Source organism: Leopardus geoffroyi, chromosome A2 (genome assembly GCF_018350155.1).
Source record: "Leopardus geoffroyi isolate Oge1 chromosome A2, O.geoffroyi_Oge1_pat1.0, whole genome shotgun sequence".
NCBI lineage: Eukaryota > Metazoa > Chordata > Mammalia > Carnivora > Felidae > Leopardus > Leopardus geoffroyi.
This window is the reverse complement of record NC_059331.1, coordinates 12,867,071-12,890,816: the sequence shown is the minus strand read 5'-3', so window position 1 is coordinate 12,890,816 and position 23,746 is coordinate 12,867,071. Positions and strand designations below refer to the sequence as shown.

Sequence of the window (23,746 nt, the reverse complement as noted above, 5' to 3'; positions counted from 1 at the left end):
CATGAGCCTCAGTTTCCCCACCTGAAATTGGAAAGATCTGGGAACCTCTAGAACAGAAAGGTCAGCACAGAGAGAGGACCATGGGCCCCCTTTGGAGGGTACAGGGCAGTTTGGAGGCAGAGGCTAGCCGAGGGGATCCTCTTCGCAGTAAAGGGCTCCAGCTGCTACCTCCCGGGAGCTCCGCAGACCCCAGTTTGGGCCCCCTTCTCGGCCTTGGGGCCAGGCCCAATCCCTCCCTCCACCTTGTTAAGCCCCTAAAGGGGGCGGGGTCGTTACTTCATGAGCCCGCCTCCATCCCCGAGCTGCGGCCTATGATTGGCAGTCTAACTAGGCCAGGTCGGTTCATAGCTGTGATTGGCCGAGGTGCCTGACCGTCGGCATGCGGCCCTCCCCCCCCGGAGAGAGAATTAAAGGGCCGGCTCTCTGAGCGGCCGCGGGATGCCCCCGCGCTGACCGCCGTGGGCCCGAGGCTGCCCGCGTAGACGCGCCTGGGTCGACCCCGTGCCACCATGTAAAACGGCGCCGCAGGCGGACGCAGGATTCTCCGCCCGGGACCCCTCCGCCCTGCCCTGGGCTACGGGGCCCTCGATGAGGTGAGCGGGGAGTGGGCTCTGGGAGGGGGGACACGAGGTCCCCGGGGCTTCCACTTCGGAAGGGGGTGTGCACAAAGCCAGTGCTCGGGCTCTTAGGAACCCACGAAGCCCCAGTGGCCTCAACCCCGCCGCAGGGCTGACTAGCAACCGAGAGGCAGGCATCTGCCTCTGGGGAGGGGACCTGGCGTGGCGCATTTGCGTCCCCCTCCGCAATCCAGGGTTGGGATCTCAGTGGAGTGAGAAGCGAGACCTGCTCCCCCTCTATCATCAAGTCTGGGCCATCACAGGCCGTGCCTTTGGCGTGTCTTATCCCCAGGGCTCACAGGATGGGGACGGGGGTGGGGGGGAGGGGTTCGTCCCATCTCCAGGCCGTAGACAATGGGGGTGCGCTGCACGGGTATCCCCCTTGAGTTATGTAACAGCCTGTGGTTGCCATGGACACGGAGGGGGGGGGTAGCCCAGGGAGCAGGATGGAGGCCTGGAGCCCCCAGGGAGGGTTTTACCTTCTCCATCCTCATCACCTTTGGGGATTGTGTGTCAGACCCCCCAGAAACCAGAGCACTGACTGGGGGTCGGGGGGGGGGGCGTACAGAGTGTCCGGGCTTCAGCTTGTCCCTCTGTGAAACAGACCCAGTCTGGGTCTTGGGGAGCTGAACAAGGCCTTTTGGAGCTCAGTCCCTAACTCCCTCCCTGAGGGCCTCACCTTTCAGGAGCCAGGTTCAGAGGCCTGGGATGGGGGCTCGCTGGAATCTGCACCTTTTTAGATGCCTTCAGAAGCATAAAGTAAGTTAGTGACAGTGTGTGCATGAATGGATGGATGGATGGATGAGTGAATGAATGAATGAATGAATGGGCTTAGGAAGCCATAACTGCTATAATCCTCAGCCGGGGGGGGGGGGGGGTCCTCATTTGCTACAATGTCTCCTCCTCCAAGAAGCACCCCCTGACTATACCACCTTCCCTATGGACACCTCTTGGGGTCAGCCATAGCCAGGTCCTTCTCTCCAGGATAGACTAGGTTAGCCCAGGAGGGTGGCCAGCCACCATGCAGGCACTGACTAGACTAAACATCTTGGTGCTTGACTGGCTGTCGCCCTCCAAACACTGGGGGCCAGAAGGTACCTCCTAGCGCAGCTCACCTGCCCCAGGTGCAGGGATTGGGTGCTGTGGGGGTGGAGGGTTCCTCATGTAGATGACCCCTGAGATGGATGTGGCCCCGCTTCCAGGACACGCCATGCTGACCGGGGTGACGGACGGGATCTTCTGCTGCCTACTGGGCGCACCCCCCAACGCTGTGGGGCCGCTGGAGAGCGTCGAGTCCAGTGATGGCTACACCTTTGTGGAGGTCAAGCCTGGCCGTGTGCTGCGGGTGAAGCATGCCGGGCCTGCTCCGGCCCCCAACCCACCTCCACCACTGCCAGATGCTGCCCAGGGGGACCGGTCTGGCTTGGTCCGCTGCCAGCGCCGCATTACCGTGTACCGCAACGGGCGGTTGCTGGTGGAGAACCTGGGCCGGGCACCCCGTGCTGACCTCCTGCACGGGCAGAATGGCTCCGGGGAGCCGCCGGCCGCCCTAGAGGTGGAGCTGGCGGACCCGGCAGGCAGTGACGGCCGCTCGGGCTCGGGCAGCGCCGGAAGTGGCAGTGGTGGCCGCCGGCGGCGAACCCGGCGCCCCAAGCGCACCATCCACATTGACTGCGAGAAGCGCATCACAAGCTGCAAAGGTGCCCAGGCCGATGTGGTGCTCTTTTTCATCCACGGTGTGGGCGGCTCCCTGGCCATCTGGAAGGAGCAGCTGGACTTCTTTGTGCGCCTGGGCTACGAGGTGGTGGCACCCGATCTGGCCGGTCACGGGGCCAGCTCCGCGCCCCAGGTGGCCGCAGCCTACACCTTCTATGCGCTGGCAGAGGACATGCGCGCCATCTTTAAGCGTTACGCCAAGAAGCGCAACGTGCTCATTGGACATTCTTACGGGTGAGCCGACGCTGGGGCGGGGATGGGGGTGAGAGATGGCGGGCGGGGGGTGAGAGATGGCAGGTGGGGGGGCAAGGGCGGCCAGGACGGGACACCCCCTCGCCAAAACGCTGCTTCCTCTCCTTGAAAAAATCTCGTTAACATCTGTAGCAAGATAGGGATTGCCGCCACTGCTATCGTTTCATATTGTTTTAAAGCCGTGTTTCTCAGCCCCGGCACCGCTGGTATCTTGGGTTAGGTCTTTCTTCTCTGTGAGGGGCTTTCATGTGGCTGTTGGATGTGTGGCAGCGGCATCCCTAGCCTCTACCCGCTGGTTGCCACTGGCGCAACGGCCTGGTGATGTTCATGACAATCTGAAGCGTCTTCAAATATTGCCCCGGGTCCCCTGGCCGGCAGAATCACCCCTGGCTGAGAACCACTGTCTTCAAGTTCAAAAAGCAGTTGCTCTGAAGACCCCAAGGTCTCCAAGGAAGGGCTAATTAGAATCCTGTAAAGTCTTTTTCCAAGGATGCAGGTTGCTGTAATTTTCACTCTCCCTTAAAGGGGTGATAGATAATACCATCTAGCATTTAGGTGAGTGCTCACTCCTTTGGAGACTGGACCTTGGTGCCTGATCACTGCCAAGGGGTACTATTCTCTCCTTTTTCTTTCTTTCTTTTTTTTTTTTTAAATAATTTTGTGAACGTTTATTCATTTTTGAGAAAGAGAGAGAGCGTGAGCAGGGGAGGGGCAGAGAGAGAGAGGGACACACAGAATCTAAGCTGTTAGCACAGAGCCTGACATGGGGCCCAAACCCACGAACCGTGAGATCATGACCTGAGCTGAAGTCGGACACTTACTGGACTGAGCCACCCTGGCACAGTTAAGCCCACCTCACTCTTGATCGTATCCTGTCCCTCTTTACAGCAAGGGTTGGCAAATTTTTTTCTCAATGGGCCAGAGAGTAAACATTTTAGGTTTGCAGGACGTATGGTCATCTCTGTTGGAACTTTACAACTCTCCTTTCGCCATAGCAAAAAGAGCAGCCATAACTGTAAACCAATGGGTGTGGCTGTGTTCCGGTAAAACTTTATTTGCTAAATAATTTACAAATGTACCAATGGTGAACTTAGTTACTAGTTTACTAGTTTACAAAACAGAATGGCTAGAGCCCACAGGAACTGGACCGCTGGGGGCTCTCTCTTCAGGCTGCACCCCTCCCCCTGCATAAGGCAGGCTGACGTGCCACGTTCAGAAGCTGGTGACAGACTATCCTTAAAGGGAACGGATACATAGGAAACAGGGACCTTCTCTGGGAAACCAAAGGATTTCATCGGATTGCTTCCTTAACACTTGACAATAAGTAACTCTTACCCCTTTGGGGGTCATGGTGGCTTTGAGGATCTGAGGAAAGTTCTGGATTCTGGAAAGTTCTGGAAAGTTCTCTCCAAAAAAGAAGAAAAAAAAAATTTACCCTCAACACATATATAGTTTTACAATTTGGGGGCATTTCAAATGCCACACCCATCCCTCCCATCCAGTGCCCATGGGCCCCCGGGGAGGAATGTTGGCTCTCGAGGACCTGCCTCTGAGTGAGGGAGGGCATTAACTCCCTCACTCACTGTATCCTGCTGACTCCCACCCTTCAACCCTCCCCACCACCCCCCTCCCCACCGACAGTGTCTCCTTCTGCACGTTCCTGGCACATGAGTACCCAGACCTGGTGCACAAGGTGATCATGATCAACGGCGGGGGCCCCACAGCATTGGAACCCAGCTTCTGTTCCATCTTCAACATGCCCACGTGCGTCCTGCACTGCCTGTCACCCTGCCTGGCTTGGAGCTTTCTCAAGTGAGTGACCCTGGCCCTGGCCGACCCTGGCATCTCCCTGAGTTGGGTGGGAGGGGGGGCTGTACTGCTGGACTGGCATTGGGGGGCACCCCCGGTGGCCCAAGCTGGCATGAGGGCTCCAGGAATGCCTCCCCACCACCAGGGCCGGCTTTGCCCGCCAAGGAGCCAAAGAGAAGCAGCTGCTAAAAGAGGGCAACGCGTTCAATGTGTCGTCCTTCGTTCTGCGAGCCATGATGAGCGGCCAGTACTGGCCCGAAGGTGATGAGGTCTACCATGCTGAGCTCACTGTGCCCGTCCTGCTCGTCCATGGCATGCACGACAAGTTTGTGCCGGTGGAGGAAGACCAGCGCATGGCTGAGGTAGGGCCTTGGCCCCCTGACCCCCACACCCCGCAGATCCCCCGTGTGTGCACCCCAGGTGGACTGTGCCTTGTGCTCTAGCCCCAGGAAATTGAGGGCTAAGATTAAGGGAGGAATCCAGAACGTGGGGCTGCCCTGGACAGGTATTAGGTTATGTGCTTTCCCCATTGCACATCAAAGGTGCTCTTTACCACTGGGGTTTGTATAAGTGACCAGGGACGCAATACAGAATTCTGGGAGAGGGTGGGCCAGAGGATCTTTAGGTCAGAGACTACCAGGAAAGTGTTGTGGGATCCCCAGCACTTGGAATAGCTCTGGACCAGCAGTTCTGAACCAGCAAGGATTCTGGCCCCCAGGGGACATCAGAAATGTCTGCGGCCTTTTTTTTTTTTTTAATGTTTATTTACTTTTGAGAGAGAGACAGAGCACAAGCCGGGGAGGGGCAGAGAGAGAGAGAGGAAGACACAGAATCCGAAGCAGGCTCCAGGCTCCCAGCCGTCAGCACAGAGCCCAACACGGGGCTCGAACCCACCTGAGATCATGGCCTGAGCCAAAGTCGGACGCCCAACCGACTGAGCCACCCGGGTGCCCCTGAAATGTCCGCAGACTTTTCTGGTTGCCATGAATGGGGAGGAGGGGCTTTTGCGATCTGGTGGGTGGATGCCAGGGATGCTGCTCAACATCCTTTGATGAACAGAATGGCTTCACGGTAAAGAATGATCCCCTAACAAGTGTCAGGAATGCCAAAGTTAAGGTTTCCGGCATGAGAGACCTTGCCTTTCTGTCTGTCTCAGGGATTATCACCCAGCAGTGAATTTGCTCCCTACGGACATGAGGCAGTGTCTGGAGGCTTTTTAAAGTTGTCACACTGTGGACTGAGGGGAGTGAGGCACTGCTAACTGGCATCTAGTGGGTCAAGGCCAGGGACGATGCTCAACATCCCACAGGGCATGGGACACAGCCCCACCATGGAGAATGATCTGGCCCTAAATGTCAGTAGTGCTGGGGTTGAGAAAGCCTGCTCTGGACGTATCGTAGGCACCTAATAAATGTTGAATGAACACTGAGTCGAGCTCCACTGGGGCGGCAGGCAATTCTCTGCGTCCAGCTTGGATGGAAGTAGAGGGATGAAGGGTAGAGCATAGGAGGGACTTCCTAACGCTGCAGGCGTGGTGTGGGGGTGGGCTTGGGTGCCCCACGAGGCACCATTCTACGTTGGCCACCCTGAGCCTGTGCCCCTCCCCGCAGATCCTGCTGCTGGCCTTCCTGAAGCTCATTGATGAAGGCAGCCACATGGTGATGCTGGAGTGTCCGGAGACGGTCAACACACTCCTCCATGAATTCCTGCTCTGGGAGCCCGAGCCCTCGCCCAAGGCCCTGCCCGAGCCCCTGCCCGCGCCCCCAGAAGAGAAGAAGTAGCCGCTGGGCCGGCCGGGCATCGGGCATCGCTTGGTAAGCCGCGGAGCAGCAGGAGGAAGCCAGGAGCAGCCCCACGTCCGCCGCGCGGACCACCTGGGCGGGCTGTTCGCTCCGGTGGGCGGAGTCAGGGCAGGGAGACGCCCCCAGGCCGGCTGGGTGGGGCACGGCATTCTCCGGAGCCAAGTGGATACACCGCTCTCCGCTTCCATCCTGCCGGACCCATCGGTGTTTGGGGCCGCAGCCAGAAACCCCGTGGAGGATGACCTTGTACAGAAGTCCCTGCCCCTCAACGCCACGGCCGAGGCAGGCCCCCCCACCCCCTCTCTGTCTTCCGTGTCAGCCGTGCTTGATCCTGGGACCCTCGGGGCCCCGCCTCATTGCCCGAGACCCCCCCCCCCCACCCCCCATTTCTTGGCGCTGGGAGCTATTGTTGCCCAAGGGAGAGGGGAGGGATGGGGGGGGGGCTGGCGCCACTGAACCTGCACATCTCAACTTGTAACTCAATAAAAAGAAGCGACAATCTGAGTCTCCGGACCTGTGCTGGGTGACCGCAGGGCAGGGTCGTCCTGAGCCTGAGTTTCCCCATCTTGCAGGCTGGGCTGATGAGGGTCCCACCCACTCAGAGATGAACTGCAGAGAAGTAAGGGCGTTGGCTGTCCAGGCTTACTTCCCGAGTTCTCCCTCCCTCCTCAGAATGCAGGGGCTTCTTGGGCAGTATTCCCAGAGCAGAGACAGGTGGTGAGCTCCCTGTCCTTGGAAGGCAGGAGGCCGTCCAACTGAGGTTCATACAGCGGTTAAGGTGAGGATCAGTAGATGTTGCGTGGGTTGCAGTAGTCATAATTGAGTGCCACCTGTATACAAAGCTCTGTGCCAAGTGCCTGACACCATGTTCGTTGAGTCCCTTTTATCCCACGCTACAGGGCAACTTGGTACCTTTTACTCTCCATCCACTTTATCTTCCAACTTGGTTTTTTTGTTTTTTTGTTTTTTTTTTTTCAACGTTTATTTATTTTTGGGACAGAGAGAGACACAGCATGAACGGGGGAGGGGCAGAGAGAGAGGGAGACACAGAATCGGAAACAGGCTCCAGGCTCTGAGCCATCAGCCCAGAGCCCGACGCGGGGCTCGAACTCACGGACCGCGAGATCGTGACCTGGCTGAAGTTGGACGCTTAACCGACTGCGCCACCCAGGCGCCCCCCTTCCAACTTGGTTTAAGGCCACTTTTGTCGTGAAGAATTTTTATGTTGGAGCCAATGAATCTTTTTTCATTTTTGGCAGAAGGATTTCTTCTATATTTTCTTACTTTTTTCTTTTTAGTTTATTTACTTATTTTGAGAGAGAGAGAGAGCAGGAGCGGTGGGGGGGGGGGGGGGGCAGAGAAAGGAGAGAGCGAGAGAATCCCAAGCAGGCCCTGCGTGATCTGAGCTGAAATCTGGAGTCAGATGCTTAACTGAGCCATCCAAGCGCCCACTCCTCTATATTCTTCTTTTTTTTTTAATGTCTATTTTTTAAGAAAGAGCCAAGGCACATCTGCGCACACTTGAAGGGGGGAGGAGCGGAGAGGGGGTGGGGGAAGAGAGAGAGGGAGAGAGAGGATCCGAAGTGGGCTCTGTGCTGACAGCTGAGAGCCCCACGTGGGGCTCAAACCCACAAACCCTGAGATCATGACTTGAGCCAAAGTGATTGCTCAAGGGACTGAGCCACCCAGGCGCCCCTCCTCTGTATTTTCTAATGTGTCTCGAGGCTTGCGTGGACGGTGAGGGGAGAGCATTGTCCCTTTAGTTACTGCATCTTTGGTCCTTTCCCCACTGGTTTGTGAGCCCACCTTTAGTTTGGCGTGGGGTTCTGGTTGAGACAGTGTTCCCGCCTAGCAAATTCTGGAGACATGTCTTATTGCCACAACTGGGGATGGGAGGAAGTGGGTGGAGCCCAGGGATGCTGTCCTGACATCCTACAATGCACAGGACGGCCCCTACTGCAAAGAAGAATTTGGCCTCAAATGACACTAGGGTCCACCTTGGGAAACCCGGTTAGACAAAGCCCATCTCTTTGGGGTCTTTTTGGGGGGTGGGGGTGGGGTCTCTGGATTCTTTCCCAGTGACTTCTTGGTGAATTCCTGGGCATATGGCACACTTTTCATTGCTATCACTTTACCAAGAGACTCCGGGTCTTACACGTGAGGAACGAGAAGCTTAGAGAAGTTTCTTTGGTTCGGTTAAAATGGTTGAGTCCCCCCACTCACACACAAAATGGTAGAGCCCGACCCACTCCAGAGGCCTGGCCCCTAATTACCACACCAGCCACACCCCACCAGTAGCCAGAGGCTCAGCCCGCAGGAATCGAGGCGGGTGGGAACGTCAGCGCAGGTTACCTCCCGCCCCCTTCAGGACCTGGTTCGCTGAGCCACGATGATGGGCAGGGAAATCAACCCAATGAGGCGGCGGATCCTCCCAAATCTAAATACACTGAAAGCTTGAAGAAGCTACTTCTGGAAACTAAAATGATCCCGCCAACACCTCACCAGGATGACAGCTTGGCATTTACTAAAGCTCTAAGCATATGTGAAGTCTGATGTGGTACAGCATCGCCAGGAAGTGGCGGTTAGTTATTCCATTTTATGGTGGAAGAAACAGTGGCAGAGAAACAATGTCCGGAGGCCCGAGTTGCACAGCTATCCTGGGGAGGGCTGGTCGCTCACCCACACCCTGTCGACCTCCCCAGCTCTGCCCACATATCACCACACACAGCCGGCCCCTGGAGAGCATCATGGCACCTCCCTTCCCCAAGAGACTTTCCACCAGGGCAGACGGGCTGCCTCTGGCTCAGTGCCGGGCTCTGAACCACACATTGCACTGCATGGCTTCGTTTACTCCCATCTCCACAATGACCCTCTGAGGTAGCACTCCTCACTGTCCCCACTGTACAAAGTAAGGAAACTGAGCCTCAGAGCGACAAATTCCTGGCCCGGGGTCCCATAGCGGGGAAGCAGAGAAATCTGGCTCTTGACTTCGGCAGAGTCCCCCAGTCCATCCCACACGTGAGTCCCCTGCGTCTGGGAGATAAAAGCGGACTGTACAGATGGGACCAAACTGCCAAAGCGTTAGCATGTTCGGAAGCACTAGAACATTCCAAAGAACTTCTGCTTGCCTATTTGTCCTCCTCCTATGACAGGAAGCTCATTACCTCTCCAGCAGGTCCATGTGTAACAAAGTCCTCCCTCAGCTTGAGGGGGGATATGCCATGCTGCCTGCCCCCCCACCCTCCGGGCTGCCTTCTGGAGATGGGGGGCTGATGTCAGCATGGGGCAGCTGAAACATTCAAACACCCCGATCTCTACCTAGGCTGGACGGTCAAGTCCCCAGTACTCCGCCGCGGGCCTGGATGTCCTGGGGCCGCAGCTCTCGCTCACCCTCGGCCAAGAAGACAAGGAGGGCGCGGTGCAGCAGATGCACCCCCAAGCGGCGTCGCCGGGTGGGTGGCCAGCTCGCCACCACTCCATAGCAGTGTCCTTGTCTCTGGTTGGTCAGTGTCTGGATGCCCGGAGAGATTAGGGGTGAGGTCACAGGGGCATCCTTGGAACCCCCTGGCAGAAGTGACGGTGAACCCACTGCATATTACCCTTAAGCAGGGACAAACCAAAAGAGCAAAATATGTGCACATGAAGGTACACAGTTGGTGCTCAATAATTGCTCATTGGCTGAATGAATGAACAGCTCTGAGAGGAAAGGGGTGAGGGAATCAGTAGATCAAGTGCCCCTCATATGACTCCTCCCACCTCACAAGTCAGGCACCTACCTAGAGCATCCACAAGACACGCCTCTCGAGTATAAGCCTCTACAGCAACCACATGTTGGAAGCAATGCAGGGAGACAACACCACGACCACTGGCCCAGATGTCCAAGATCTGGCGCACTTTGGGGCAGGCCTAGTGGGCCAGGGTGGGGTCAGGGACTGTCCTCCAATCCCCTCCTTCCTTAACCTCCCCAAGACCCAGCTGCCCCTGCCATGACCCTGATCTATATCCTCACACCTGCTTTCCTGGCTGTCGGCGGTGGCTGAGGGCCTCCCAGAGGTGGACATCTGGTCGGGCCCGTGTCCCTTTCCCCACATAGAAGATGGCATGGACAAAAGTCCGAAGGCGTTCAGCTGGGGTCAGTGAGAAGGCTCGGGCTGGCAGGTCCTGAGTCTCCCTGGATGAAAGGGGTCACTCAGAGAGGAAGAAGTGATGACAGTTGCCCCAGAAACAGTTTCTAAGTTCGCAAAGCAACTCGAATCCGAGTCCAGTGAGCCCCTTCCGGGGCAGAGAGCGGTGGATGCTCTCCGAGGACACTGAGCAGCTTGAATGGGGTCTAACCAACCTTTTATAGATAAAGGAGCTGATGACCAGACAGGGCTAGTGCCCCTTTTAAAGATACAAAGCAGGGGCGCCTGGGTGGCTCAGTGGGTGAAGCACCCAGCTCTTTGATTTCGGCTCAGGTCGTGATCTCACCGTTTGTGAGATCGAGCCCTACATCGGACTCCGCACTGACAGCGCAGAGCCAGTTTGGAATTTTCTCTCTCCCTCTCGCTCTGCCCCTCCCCGACTTGCACGTGCACATGCACTCTCTCTTTCTCTCTCTCTCAAAATAAACAAATAAATATTAAAGATACAAAGCAAAGGGGCGCCTGGGTGGCTTAGTTGGTTGAGCGTCTGGCTCTTGATTTTGGCTCAGGTCATGATCTCACGGTTCGTGGGTTCCAGTCCCACGTCAGACTCTGTGCTGACAGTGTGGAGCCTGCTTGGGATCCTCTCTCTCCCTCTCTCTCTCTGCCCCCACTCTACTTACACTCTCTCTCTCTCTCTCTCTCTCTCTCTCTCTCTCTCTCTCAGAATAAATACACTTAAAAAGAAAAGGATACAAAGCAGACCAATCCCAGAATTTTCGATCCCTGCCCCAAGTACCTGGGGTCCAGCAGTAGATACGTGAAGCTGGACTTCACGACCCCCTCCCTCCACCTTCTCTTGGGGTCCGGCCGCTCAAACTGCTGGGCAAGCACATCCTCGTCTGCCTGGGCATCTGGGATACAGCCTGTCCGCAGGGCTTCGGCCAGCTCTGGGCTGTGCCCTGAAAAGTCTGAGCCTGGGGCGGGCAGGGTGTGTGTGTGGGGGAAACTGAGTCAAGGCAGACAAATGAAGGGGTTGTTCCCAGACATAAAGAATAAAGGAGGGAGGACCGAGAGCCAGGGGTCTCCAGGGATCCCTGGAAGTTCCTTGGACTCTGGATGCCCAGAACAGACTAACCAGGAGCAGCACGGGCTTCTTCCAGCCGTCGGAGGTGGTACGTCCGAGTGAAGGGTGTGATGGGACCAGGGTTCTTGCCAAGTGCTCGGAGCCCTCGAAGTATCTCCAGGTCTGTCATGGCAGGGACTGGAGGGCACCAGCGAGAGGGAACAGGGTCCCTGCCACCTGTGGAGCTCGCCTCATCCTCTGTCAGCCAGAGGGCAGCCACATCACTGTCGAGGGACAACTCTTCGTCTTTTAGGAAGTGAACATGGGGGAGTCCAGGCAGTGGCTCCCGAGGGGGGCTCTGTGCAGGGCTCCGGTCGGGGAGGGCTACGGGGGAGGGGGAGGCATCTGGCGAAGTCAGAGTCAGGGCCTGCAGACAGGTATTTAGTTCTGCCTCCCTGTCTGCCGCAGCAGCTCGATGTACCAGCAGTGGGGTACCTGGGGACCTTGGCGTCCTCTGGGAAGGTCGAATAGTAGGCATGAGTCTCTGCTTGGTCTGGGGAGATGACCTAGCCCAGGAGGAGGTGAGCAGGGCTGGGTCTTCAGTTCCAGAAGCTTCAATCGCAGTGACAAAGGAGGCATCTGAGCTGCAGTCCCACTGTCCTGGGGGGTACTCCAAGCTGCTATCCTTGTCAGCAATCTCAGGGCGGGCCAGGTGGTGGGGGAGTCTGGGGCCAGCTTCCAGGCCTATGTCCCTGCCATCACTCTTGCCCAGTGCTATGAAGGCCAGCGACACATTGGGAAGTCCAGAGGGGCTGGCGTCCAGCCCCTTTCCCCAGGGGTTTGGGCCTGAAGTAGGGGATGAGAGGGAGGGTCAGAGAGGAAGGGTGAAGAGAGCCAGAGCCAGAGATGGGTGTTGGATCAGACAGAAAGAGTCGCAGGGAGGAGGGAAAGAATCGGAGGCAGACAGTTTACCGGCCGAACCGCGTGTGAGACAGAACCAGAGAGCGGTCATCAGAGAGACACGCAAAACTAGATCAGAGATTAAGCCCCGAGGACGCGCAGGCGCCACCCACCGCCAGGCTCGGGCTCAGGCTCAGGCTCCTGGCTCTCTGCCCCGGTCCGGGTCGATGTCTTCGTCCGAGTCTGGAGTTCCCGAAGGACGTGTGCGCAATCCTGGTGCCCCTGCTGCTCCGCCAGGTCCAGCGGCCCGAGTCCGTCCTGCGGCGGCTTGGTCAGCAGGGGGCACCCGAGGCCCTTTTCCCTCCCTTCCTCGCTCCCTCCGGGTCCGCCCCGCCACTGCGGGCGCTGGGCTCCCACCTGGTCGCGCAGCGTCGGGTCCGCTCCATGGCCCAGCAGCAGCTCCAGGCCGCGGCGACAGCCCCAGGCGGCAGCCACGTGCAGCGGCGTGAGCGCCTCGACCGATCTGGGGCAGGAGCGGTGGAGAGGTCAGCGGAAGAGGGAATGAGATCTCCGCCTCCGGACCCCGGAGACCGGGCTCTCGGCCCCCTATCTCCACCGCCCCCCACCCCACCCCCCAGCCTGAGACACCACTCTTGGATCCTAGACACTGCACCCTCGGCCAGACTCAAACCTCTGCTCTCTGACCCTAGAGCTCCTACCTCCAGATCCGAATCTTTGATCCCTACTTGGCCCGAGCGCAACCTCCCATCCCACCCTCAATCTGGCACCGTAGCCCCCGCCCTTGGATCTTTAGGAACCCGCCCCCAAGTCCCCAAGCCCCACCCTTGGGCCCCGAGTCTCCGCCCTCGGGCTGTGAGATGCCCTCTCCAGGACTCCCAGTTCTCGCCCTTGGATTCGGGAAATCCCTCCCCTGCGCGGATCACTCCGCCCCGGGTACGGGCCCCGCCTCACCGAGCGTTAGCATCCCCGCCCCGGTGCAGTAGGGCCTCCAGGCAGCGCAGACCGCGCGAGTGCCGGGCTCTGGCCGCCAGGTGCATGGCTGCCACGCCATCCGCGAGCACCAGGTTGGGGTCCGCGCCGCGGCGCAGCAGTTCCTCCACGGCCCTACGGACTGGGAGGTCAGAGTGGACCACGATCCTCGCCCCACCCCCCGGCCCGCCCAGCCCTCGCCCTCACCGCGGCTCCTCCTCCCGCAGCGCTGCCCGCAGCCGCCGCGCCAGGCCGGCCGCCGCGGCCATGCCCGGGATGCCCCCGGGCCCTGTCGCCCTGCCCGTCAATTTCGAACTTCCCGCGGCTCCCTTGTGCGCACGCGCCGCTCCACCCCTCGCCTCCGGTCTCCGGATGCCTCCGGAGCGTAGTGTCCCCAGCGGAGCGGAGCTACGGCGCACCCGCGTCCACATCAGGGTTCGGGACTTCTAGTGCCTGCGGGGGCCCGCGACACCGAGTGGCGCTCAAGCAGGGTCTGGGGCCGCCGATAAGGACCCGGGCGGGTGGAGGCCACCGAGGGTGTCATTATCTCCTCTCAAAAGCGGGGAAATGTGAACGCACCCTGACGGAGGAGGTGGAGCTGCGTCCCGGGCCCAGAGGTGCCCACATGCCACTGTGTCTCCTGGAACGTTTTGCCCAGGCGGGCTCCACCGACGGACACGACCCAGATACCACGTAAGGTTTCAATTAACAGCTCCCACCTCCATCTCCGTGTCGCCCGTTTTCACTCCTGGGGAAACAGGAGTCCGTTACTTTGGAGTGCCGGCCGCTGAGGGCCTTCATTTTCCCATCTGCAAAATGGGAGAATAATCCCTTCCAGGCTGGTGTGAAATTGAACGGGTTTCACCACAGGGATCTGGTACATAGGTGCCCAGTAAATGCTCATAAGGAGGAAAAGCTGGGTTTTTTGTTTTTTTTTTCTTTTTTTTAATGTAAGAATCTAGCTGCTAGGGGCACCTGGGTGGCTCACTCCGTTAATCGTGGGACTTCAGCTCCGGTCATGATCTCCTGGTCAATGAGTTCCAGCCCCTTGGGCTCTGCACTGACTGCTCAGAGCCTGGAGCCCTGCTTTGGATTGTGTCTCCCTCGCTTTCTGCCCCTCCCCCACTCATGCTCCGTCTCTCATTCACAGTCGCTCATTATCCAGGAAGATAATTGAATCGTAGACCTGTTGTGTGTCTCTGGTCTCCCTTTCTCTGGAAAAAACCCGTATTATTTCTTGAAAGAGCAGTAATCCCGTGGCAGAACAGAGGCATGGCCAACCGGAGCATCTCACAACTCTGGCCAGGTCGGCCCACCCCAATGGCATTATTGTCTCAACAACTGAATGCAGCCAGGCCTGAAGCTGCACTTTGCTTTTTGTCTACAAGAACCTGGCCACTCCCTTCTGTTCAGTGGGTAGGTTTTCTGTCACTTGCAACCAAAAAGATCCCAGAACACAAGGTAACTGTTGTGGAGCTGGGTTAGGGATTCTCAGATTTTTACTTTGATGATCAAAACACACAAAGAAGAACAAAAATTACAGTTCACAAACTGGCGACGGGATGTGGGCTGGAAAACACCGGGAATGGGTGCCCAGGGTCCCTGGGATGCTTCCTGGACTCTTGAGTTTCTTGCCAGGGCCCCCAGGTGCCCCCGGGAGCCTCCTGGAACCTTCCCCATCAGGGTGCCACAGAGCCTGGTTTGAGAACCATTCTCCAAGCCAAGGGTTTCGCTGCACAGGAAGGCTGAGAGGCACGGGGATGGTTCAGACAGTGGCTTCAACCTCAGTGGCTTCATCGTCCTCCTCCAGCAGGCTGTAGGAGGCGTGACTCTGGCAGGGCCGCTGCAGTGGGTGAGCCAGCAGCTTAGCCATACAGTTGTGCAGCTCAAGGGCTGGCCCAGCCAGCGCCACCTCATACTTGTAGCTGGTCCCCTTGGTATCCAGGCTGCCCATGAAGGCAAACATGTCCTGTGGGGCCAGAGAGGGGCTGTTGAGGCAGAGGTTCCCCTGATGGACCCTCTCTGCCCCTGGAGGGCTTCCCTGAGGAGGGGGTATCAGAGATAGGTTCCGAAGGATGAAGAGGAGTTTGCCAGAAAGAAAGCATTCCCACAGTCAGCAAATGTTCCCTGCCACCCACCCAGTGTTAGGGACTCCAGGAGGTCTCAGGCCTGGAGCCCCTAGTCTGGAGAAGCACAGTTGGATGCAGACTACCGCCAGCCCCCACACTAATCATCCCTGACGAACAGAGACTTTTGGTTTGGGTGCCGAGGCAGCAGTAGGAGCCAGTCTCAACTCCGCCTGTTCACAGTTGGGTAAACTGAGGCTCAGAGGGAAATAGCCTATTCAAGGTCCTACAGCTAGGTCAGGGCTGGGATATAAAGGACCAGCAGGGCCTGGGAAGGCACGGAGGGAAGGGTGCTCCAAGCACAGGGCCCTGTGAGAGCAAAGGCAGAAAGAGAGAAGCAGGAGAAGCTAAGGATGAGGTGGCAGGACCCTAGGTGCTCAAGGGGCCACCATGGCAACGGCCCCCGCTAGCTCATGGCAGCCAGGCAGAAATGGTTGTGAAATGACTAAATGACCACACGCAGCAGGGCCAGGGCTCCAGGGCTGCAAAATGGAGGTGGGATTCCCTAGGCCCAGGGCAGGTGGGTTCTGAGACACCCCATCTACACCGACCTGCCACCCACACGCACAACGGCCTCTCACCTTCCAGCTCATTTCCTCCTCTTTCTCGTCAGCGCCATTGTGGATGTAAACAACATCGAAGAAGAAATACGGGCACTGGAACATTTTCTGCAGCAGAACAGCAGCCTTCAGGGCTCGAGTCACCCCATGCCCCTATGACAGTTCCCCAGCTTCTGTCCTGGACTCTGGGAACCTGCCTATAGGCACCCAGCTCTCGTGATCAGGAAGTCCCTCCTCGTGTCTAGCCACCACTCTGCTGGCTTCATATATCCCTCCCTCTCCCGGGCCTCACTCACCTTCATGGGCTCCGTCAGGGAGAACTGGGGCTGGCAGGGCGGACGGCTATAGACAAGGATGGTGCGGACCACGTATGGGGGCGGAATTGTCTGCACATTCTCCGTGACTGGCAGCTCAGTCTTCTGCTGGCTGCATAATGGAGGGTGGGGGACAGGTCAGAACACTGGGGATCCGCCCTTCTTGTCACCCTCAGAGAGCCCAGGCCTTCAATGGGCATGCAAAGCCCCACATGACCCTTCCCAAGTTCACTGCTGCCTCTGAGCCTTCCCACATGTTGTTCCTTCTGCCTCCCCAGCCTCACCCTTCTGCCTGACCTCTCCTGCTCTATCAGGGAGACTTCGCTGACCCCAAAGCTGGAGCCTGCTCTGACCACCCTCACGATCCTGAACATCCCTCCCCCCGCATTGCTGACCTCAGGTGCACCTGTCCCACCAAGCCAGAAGACTCTAAGGCAGGGACCCAATCTTATCTGCTAGGTTAGCACCAAGGTCCCCCATCGGCCACAGCTGGATCTCACGTTAGGCAGAGGGCATTAGGCAGGCAGAGGGCTGATGTCTTTAATATGTGAAAAGCAAATCTGATCGTTAATAAGAAAAAAGCTGACACCTCCCTAGAAGATAGGCAAAGGGGACCAACAGACAAATCACTGCAGGAACACTGACTGGCTTACAAATGAATGAAAAAAAAGGCTCAGAGAAAAGCACAGCGAAAGCAACAGGTGGCCTCTTGCCACCATCAGACAGAACCTTCAGCAGCGCGAACAACCCCGGTGCCGGGGGAGGTACACAGGGCTGGTTTCCTGGGAAGGTTCTCTGGCAGAGCCTAGCAGGTTAAAAATACACACCCCTTTGATCCAGCAAGACTTCCACTGAGTATTTACAGGACGGCTTCACTGGCAAAATTTGCTGAGACAATTGTACCAGGTTAATCACGACGCAAGAGGCAAAACAAGGTCCATACCCATTTTAGGGGGCTGGGGGAAACAGGGGTTGGACTACTAGGACCCATAAGCTAAACTTGGTTTTTACGTTTTTAAAGGGCTGGGGGAAAAAATTCAAAAGTAGAACATTTTGCGACACGTGGAAATGACATGAAATTCAAAGTCCAGTGTTCATCCGTAAAGTTTTTTTGGTACACGGCCACAGCCGCTTGGGATAGGTATGGTTTGTGACCGGTTTCAGATTACTCCAGCGGAATCAAAGTCACTGTGACAGAGACCACATGGCCTGCAAAGCCGGAAATGTTTCCTGTCTGGCCCTTTACGGACACTTTGCTGCCCCCTGGATTAAAACAACGGTATGGGGGACCTCAGGGCCGTCGCAGACTAAAATGGAAGGCGAGATGAGGGGAAGGCAGTACTTACATGAGGCTGAAGAGACCTTCCAGATCTGGCAGGGATGCTAAGGAGAAGGCTGGTGGCAGAGCATGGGCAGAGCATCATCCTGGTGACAGGAGAGCCTAAGCACCTTCACACCTGCTGGGTACCACTGTGCAGGAGACATGCTGTGTGACCCTGGCCCAGTCACTTGCCCTGTCTGAGCCTGTTTTCCCTCAGCATAGATCACAAAACAGAAAGCCAGCACTGGATGTCCTGAAAACCCTGGGTGACTCAAAGTTCCTCTTTCCCTCCCAGCCAGGGCAGCTGTCCTCACAATGAGAGCCATGGGTGGGGTGTCCCCATTCCCTACCTCCTAACACTCAGCATTGTTTTCTTTTTTTTTTTTTTAACATTTATTTATTTATTATTGAAAGAGACAGAGAGAGAGCGTGAGCAGGGGAAGGGCAGAGAGAGAGGAAGACACAGAATCCGAAGCAGGCTCCAGACTCTGAGCTGTCAGCACAGAGCCCGACGCGGGGCTCGAACTCACGAACCGCGAAATCATGGCCTGAGCCGAAGTCGGACGCTTAACCGACTGAGCCACCCAGGCGCCCCACAGCATTGTTTTCTAACTTATTTTCTATCTGAGTTTTGGGCTGCATGTGAGCCTTTTGTGTTCAAATTAACATAAAATGTGCCCAGGTTGGGGGAGTTATAACAGTGATTGTGACTTTTCAGTCATGTATTGCCATTTATTGAGCACCAACTGTATACTTGGTCCTGCACAGAATGCTCCACACCACGTGTGTGGTTGTGACATCTAGAGTCTAAATCAGCTTTTTTTTCCTTTTTCTTCTTTTCTGTATTATGACTTTAACAGCAGGGGAGCCTGGGTGGCTCCGTCGGTTGAGCGTCCGACTTCGGCTCAGATCTTGATTGCGCGGTCCGTGAGTTCGAGCTCCGCGTCGGGCTCTGTGCTGACAGCTCGGAGCCTGGAGGCTGCTTCAGATCCTGGGTCTCCCTCTCTCCCTCTGCTAGTCCCCTGTTCGCGCGTGCTCTCTCTCTCAAACATACACACACGTTACCTTAACGGCAACCCTAGGGGGAAGAAGGTTTTGTGCCTCCCGTTTTACAGAGGGATGAAAACACTGAGGTTCAAGGTTACTTGCCCAAGTTTGTAGTGACACAACTGGGGTCTGGACCTGAGCCGGACTTCTGGGGGTTCCAAGACAACGGAACAGCCCAGCCCCCGCCACAGGGCACCTGCCTGGAAGGATACCAAAGGTGGAGCAGGAAGCCGTCTCTAGGTCGTAGAGGCAACTGCAGAGTTCGCGGGGATCAGAGGTCAGGCCGGACAGCTGCGGGGAAGCACAAGCCTCAGCGAGGTACTTCCCCACCCCCGGGGAGCCCCTAGGCGCCCCGATCCCTGCCCCAGCCTCACCCAGGCGATGTCATCATTCACCACCACCAGTGCGAATTCGTGACTCTTGTCGATCTTGTGTTTTGTCCGCACAAACATCTCAATCATCTTCTGGGAGACGTTGAGGGCGTTGGTTTTGGAGCTGGGGAGGCAGAGAGAGTTAAGGCAAGGCCTCCTGGCCTGGAGGGTGTCGCCTCACCTGCCAATCCTAGGGAACCCTCCGCTAACTCCAGGATTAGGCACTGGAGGCCCAGGTATTGCCGCGGGGAGGAGGCAGAGCCCAGGCACCCCTCTCCAGCTTCTGCCCTCTCCAAATGGCTTCCTCTGGCCAGCCTGGGTCTCACAATGGATCCGCATGAGGTCTCCCCCAGACTTTCACTCGGCCACAGATGTTTAGGGAGAGCAGTGAGGGGGAGGCAGGCTTGTCCTCAATATCCCCCAGGACTCCTTAGACCCCATCCAGGCCCTGCCACCCAGCCCCACAGAGACTCAGTTGCTCAAGCCACGGGCTTCGGGGTCAGCTAGGCCTGGGTCTGAATCCTGGCTCTGCCTTTTCACTGTGAGGTCTTGAGCAAGTCACTTTACTTCTCAGAGCTTCTGAGTCATTGCTGTGACGTGGGTGGCACGTGACAGCTCTCACATGCTTGAAACAGAGCCCTGACGGGCTGTGCTCTATTGTTACCAGGTGTCATTGCTACTCTGATGGCGCCGAGCCCCAAGCCAGGCCAAGCTGTGTGGGCCTCAGAGAGGAAGGCATGAGTTTTCTGGGCTCAGCCCCAAGCTGCGGCTGCATATTCAAGCCCCCAAATGCTCCTCTCACCCATTGAAGGACTCCAGCTTTGACAGCGACATTTCCTCTGACAGGTCCAGGCAGATGATCTGCAAGAAGGTTGAATTGAGTCCCATCCCCCACAAAGACACGCCCTATAAGAATGTGACTTGTTTTGAAATTAGGGTATTTGCTGATGGAACGAAGACAAAGGTCTTGAGATAAGATAAAGATCCTGATTCAATAAGTGTCCTTATAAGAGAAAGAAGACTCCAACACAGACAGGAAGTCTGTGTGAAAGACAGAGATTGGAGGGATGTGGCCACAAGCCAAGGAATGTGTGGAGCCCCCAAGGACCGGAAGAGGCAAGGAAGGATGTTTCCCTACAGCCTCCAGAGGGAGTATGGCCCTACCCAAACCTTGATATCAGACTTCTGGCCTCCAGAATAGTGAGAGGATAGATTTCTGTTGTGCTAAGTCATCCAGCCTGTGGTGATTTGTTGTGGCAGCTCTAGAAAACGCCTACGAAGTGACTGTTTGCAGAGTGACTCCCAAAAGGCAAGAATGTTAAACCTACGGTTCCCTAACACCTCGTAGCCACAGGCCAAGCCCCACACTTACCACCTTCTCTGGACAGTTGACCCTTGGCGTCCGCACCTGGACTTCGGGGGCTGTCGGGGGCACCTGCCAGGGCTTGGGGCCAGCTCCGGGAGGATTGGGAGTCCCATCGTCAGCACTGGCCGCCTCACCCTCACCCTCGCTGCGGCTGCCCACACTGGCCTGGGCCCCCAGTGCCCGGTCCTCAGCCCCCTCAGGATTGGAGCGTGTGCGGGGCCTGGGCTCTGCAGACTCTTCCTCTTCCTCTTCCTCCTCCTCTTCCTCCTCTTCCTCAGTGGGGCTGCTGGGCTCTGCCACCTCCATGGCCCCTGAGTGGCTGGATGGAGTAGGGTTGGGGGAAGCCAGGTTCCTCCCCTTAGGGGTTTTAAAAACATTTGGTTACTGGGCAGGACGCGGCACGGACTGCCTAATGACTGTAAAACTCACTCCTCTCTGGCCTCAGTTTCCTCATCTGTGGAATGGGTGCCGGGCATCCACTCTGACTTCAGGTAACGATCTCCCATTTTTTCTGCAGAGATAACCCCGCCCCTCTCCTTGGCCAATGAACAATGCTGGCCACCACGAATGGCTCAGAGATGCGACATGACCCAACACAGGTCAGTGAGGGGCCTCTCTGGGACTTCCAATAGTGCCATTAGGGAAGAGGGATTCGTTAGAGTTGCAGAGCTAGGAGGGCAGAAGTCAAGAGCTTCCAGGAGTCTCTTTTGCCTCCAAGCAGCCCTCCTGAAGTGCTGCTCACCCAGAGAAAGGCAGCTGTATCTCTGCCCACCTGGGTCCGGCTATGCCTGTGGGAAACTGAATACAGGAAACTTCATTTAAAATGGAGTGCAGAAGCCAAAAGGGGGCGCTCTCACGCGCTACTACAAACGTAGACCCCAACCGCAAGAGAGAGACCTCGCATTCCCAACAGGAAGACTGTATTTTACTAACCCTGCAAGAAAATGAAAGATTTTCTCAGTGCCTGGCCAACAGCCCAGCCAATGACAGACTGTCATAACTTAGCCAGTGAAAAGCCACTAAACTGCAAATTCCCAGTGTACTCTGATGGATTTTGGGGTTTTAACAGCCCCCCCCAATTCCCCTTTCCTCTATAAAAGAGCACTCCTCTCCTTTGTTCTGGGCTTGCCTAAGGTTTTGCTATAGCTCCTGTATTCTGCATTGCAATTCTCTGCTACTCCCAAACCTCTTTTTGCTGGTAAAGTAACTGGCAGTTTTCATTTTAAGGTGAAGAGAATAGTTAGCTGGGGTGGGCCTGGCTGGCTCAGTGGGTAGAGCGTGCACTCTTGATCTTGGGGTTGTGGGTTGGGGACCCACGCTGGGTGGAGCGATTACTTAAAACTAAAATCTTTTTTAAAAAAATGTTTATTTATCTATTTGGAGAGAGAGGAGGGGGAGGAGCAGAGAGAGAGAGGGAAAGAGACGGGGAGACAGAGAATCACAAGTGGACGCCACATTCAGCACGGAGCCGGTCGTAGGGCCTGATCTCATGAACCAAGAGATCATGACCTAAGCCGAAATCAAGAGTGGGAGGCTTAACCGACTGAGCCACCCAGGTGCCCCCTTAAAAAAAAAAAAAAAAAAAAAAAAAAAGGACAAAGAAAAAGAATTAAATAGTAATAATAATTACCTCTGGGTTCGTCTCCAGGGGACAGTGGGCTGTCTAGAGGGTGTCTGCACAAAGGAAGGGCAAGAATCTAGGTGTTAAAGGTCCCTGAGGATGGACACCAACAGTTTCCCTGTCTGGGCATGGGTGGGGGCTGATGTCCCTGTGGTCTCTATGCGCCTTGCAACCCCCACAATCTCTAAGGAAAACAATGCTTTAGCTTCAGCAAGACAGATGGACGAGAAACCAGAAAACTGCAGGAGAAACCAGAGCTGAAGGCGGAAGCCTCAGGAAAGGCTAGGGGCTGGACCTCTAAGAACTGGACCGCAAGCACCCAACCGCTTCTCACCGTAGCCGGAGCCTCCCTCCAACTCAGTCGAGCGCTGGCTAGGAAGCCGCCATCTTTCGCAGCCCGGAAGTAGTGCGGCGCGGGCGCGACGCCTCCTGGGAAATGTAGTCCGGCAAGCCGTCAGGCGAGCGGACGGCCGAACTGGGGAAGGCTGGTGAGCCTTGAAAGCTGATAGGCTGGGGCTGTGCTAGGGGGTGGGGCTTGGAATGTGATTGGTTAAAGGAAGAATAGCCAGAGCTTTTATGTTTCTGGCCGAATCAGGTACACTGGTCAGCGCTTCTACCCTGATAGGCTGGAACAAGGCCTAGTGAAGTGGGGCTTTCAATAAGAGTCGGCTCACAGGGAGGGAGAAGGCCACTGGCAATGTGATAAACTGAACACAGGTGACTTAGGCGGGATTTAGAAGACGAGGTGGGGCTGATTGGTGATTTGTGGAGCTGACCTAGCCCTCAATGAGGGGCGGGTTTTTGCGGACCGAGGTGGGCGTGGCCCAGGCGCCAGGCCCTTCCCAGTTACTTAATTCTGTTCCTTATTCTACAGACCTTTGAGCCCAAACTATTTCAAACCACCCTTTCTTCTTCATGCGCACTCCTCCTCTTACCCCCATAACCATTTTTTTTTAAAAAGATTGTCATTTGCTTTTCTTTGTTACTTTTTAAGATGTTTATTCATTTATTTTGAGAGAGAGAGAGAGAGAGAGAGAGAGAGAATCCCAAGGAGTCTCTGCAGTGTCAGAGCAGAGCTGGAATGGGGCTCCATCTCATGAACCGTAAGATCATGACCTGAGCCGAAATCAAGTTGGATGCTTAACCAGCTGAGCCACCCAGGCACCCCACCCCCAAACAATTTAAAACCCACTTTGAAGGGGGGCGCCTGGGTGGCTTAGTCGGTTAAGCGTCCAACTTCGGCTCAGGTCATATCTCAGTTTGTGGGTTCCAGCCCCACGTTGGGCTCTGTGCTGACAGCTCAGAGCTTGGAGCCTGCTTCATATTCTGTCTGTCTCTCTCTCTCGGCCCCTCACCCACTTGTGCTCTGTTTCACTCTCTCTCTCAAAAATAAATAAACATTAAAAAATTAAAAGGAAAAACACGCTTTGAGGAGCACCTGGGTGGGTCAGTTGGTTAGGCGTCAGACTTTTTTTTTTTTTCCTAAGCGTCAGACTCTTGATTTCAGCTCAGATCATGATCTCATGGTTTGTGAGTTCTTTGAGCCCGGTGTGGAACTCCTCACTGACAGTGCAGAGCCTGCTTGGGATTCTCTCTCTCTCTCCCTCTCTCTCTGCTCCTCCCCCGCTTGCACTCTCTTTCTGAAAATAAATAAACAAACTTTAAAAAAAAAACCACGAGCATCAGTTTCTGTGTGTGTGTGTGTGTGTGTGTGTGTGTGTGTGTGAAAGGGTCAGTTAAACCT

At 56.3% G+C, this 23,746-nt stretch overlaps 3 protein-coding genes across 9 annotated transcripts; 1 reads left to right on the top strand and 2 right to left on the bottom strand.

Moving 5' to 3' along the window:
* The first annotated feature begins 381 nt into the window (after positions 1 to 381).
* ABHD8 (abhydrolase domain containing 8) lies at positions 382 to 6,700 on the top strand. 2 transcript variants are annotated; one of them, XM_045492486.1, is made up of 6 exons: positions 382 to 593; positions 1,304 to 1,376; positions 1,820 to 2,567; positions 4,227 to 4,397; positions 4,540 to 4,756; positions 6,005 to 6,700. In XM_045492486.1, exons 3-6 carry the CDS (start codon positions 1,828 to 1,830, stop codon positions 6,173 to 6,175), a joined length of 1,299 nt encoding a protein of 432 aa, XP_045348442.1. In that variant the 5' UTR covers positions 382 to 593; positions 1,304 to 1,376; positions 1,820 to 1,827; the 3' UTR covers positions 6,176 to 6,700. The 2 variants fall into 2 exon arrangements, with proteins under 2 accessions (XP_045348442.1, XP_045348441.1); XM_045492485.1 differs by lacking the exon at positions 1,304 to 1,376 and having other exon boundaries at positions 383 to 593.
* A 1,998-nt stretch (positions 6,701 to 8,698) lies between these two features.
* On the bottom strand, positions 8,699 to 14,023 carry ANKLE1 (ankyrin repeat and LEM domain containing 1). Of its 4 annotated transcripts, XM_045492483.1 has the most exons (10): positions 13,484 to 14,023; positions 13,259 to 13,411; positions 12,704 to 12,809; positions 12,460 to 12,604; positions 11,459 to 12,232; positions 11,120 to 11,297; positions 10,208 to 10,367; positions 9,973 to 10,102; positions 9,587 to 9,715; positions 8,699 to 9,229 (listed from the first exon to the last, which is right to left on the bottom strand). In XM_045492483.1, exons 1-10 carry the CDS (start codon positions 13,705 to 13,707, stop codon positions 9,084 to 9,086), a joined length of 2,145 nt encoding a protein of 714 aa, XP_045348439.1. In that variant the 5' UTR covers positions 13,708 to 14,023; the 3' UTR covers positions 8,699 to 9,083. The 4 variants fall into 4 exon arrangements, with proteins under 4 accessions (XP_045348439.1, XP_045348437.1, XP_045348440.1 ...); XM_045492481.1 differs by having other exon boundaries at positions 12,460 to 12,809; XM_045492484.1 differs by lacking the exon at positions 8,699 to 9,229 and having other exon boundaries at positions 9,263 to 9,715.
* Positions 14,024 to 14,757: 734 nt separating this feature from the next.
* On the bottom strand, positions 14,758 to 22,464 carry BABAM1 (BRISC and BRCA1 A complex member 1). Of its 3 annotated transcripts, none has more exons than XM_045492478.1 (10): positions 22,337 to 22,464; positions 22,012 to 22,055; positions 20,388 to 20,748; positions 19,818 to 19,876; positions 19,019 to 19,139; positions 18,857 to 18,935; positions 17,623 to 17,647; positions 16,259 to 16,388; positions 15,984 to 16,070; positions 14,758 to 15,245 (listed from the first exon to the last, which is right to left on the bottom strand). In XM_045492478.1, exons 3-10 carry the CDS (start codon positions 20,685 to 20,687, stop codon positions 15,042 to 15,044), a joined length of 1,005 nt encoding a protein of 334 aa, XP_045348434.1. In that variant the 5' UTR covers positions 20,688 to 20,748; positions 22,012 to 22,055; positions 22,337 to 22,464; the 3' UTR covers positions 14,758 to 15,041. The 3 variants fall into 3 exon arrangements, with proteins under 3 accessions (XP_045348434.1, XP_045348435.1, XP_045348436.1); XM_045492479.1 differs by having other exon boundaries at positions 20,388 to 20,700; XM_045492480.1 differs by lacking the exons at positions 22,012 to 22,055; positions 22,337 to 22,464 and adding an exon at positions 20,860 to 21,315 and having other exon boundaries at positions 20,388 to 20,780.
* Between the last annotated feature and the right edge of the window lie 1,282 nt (positions 22,465 to 23,746).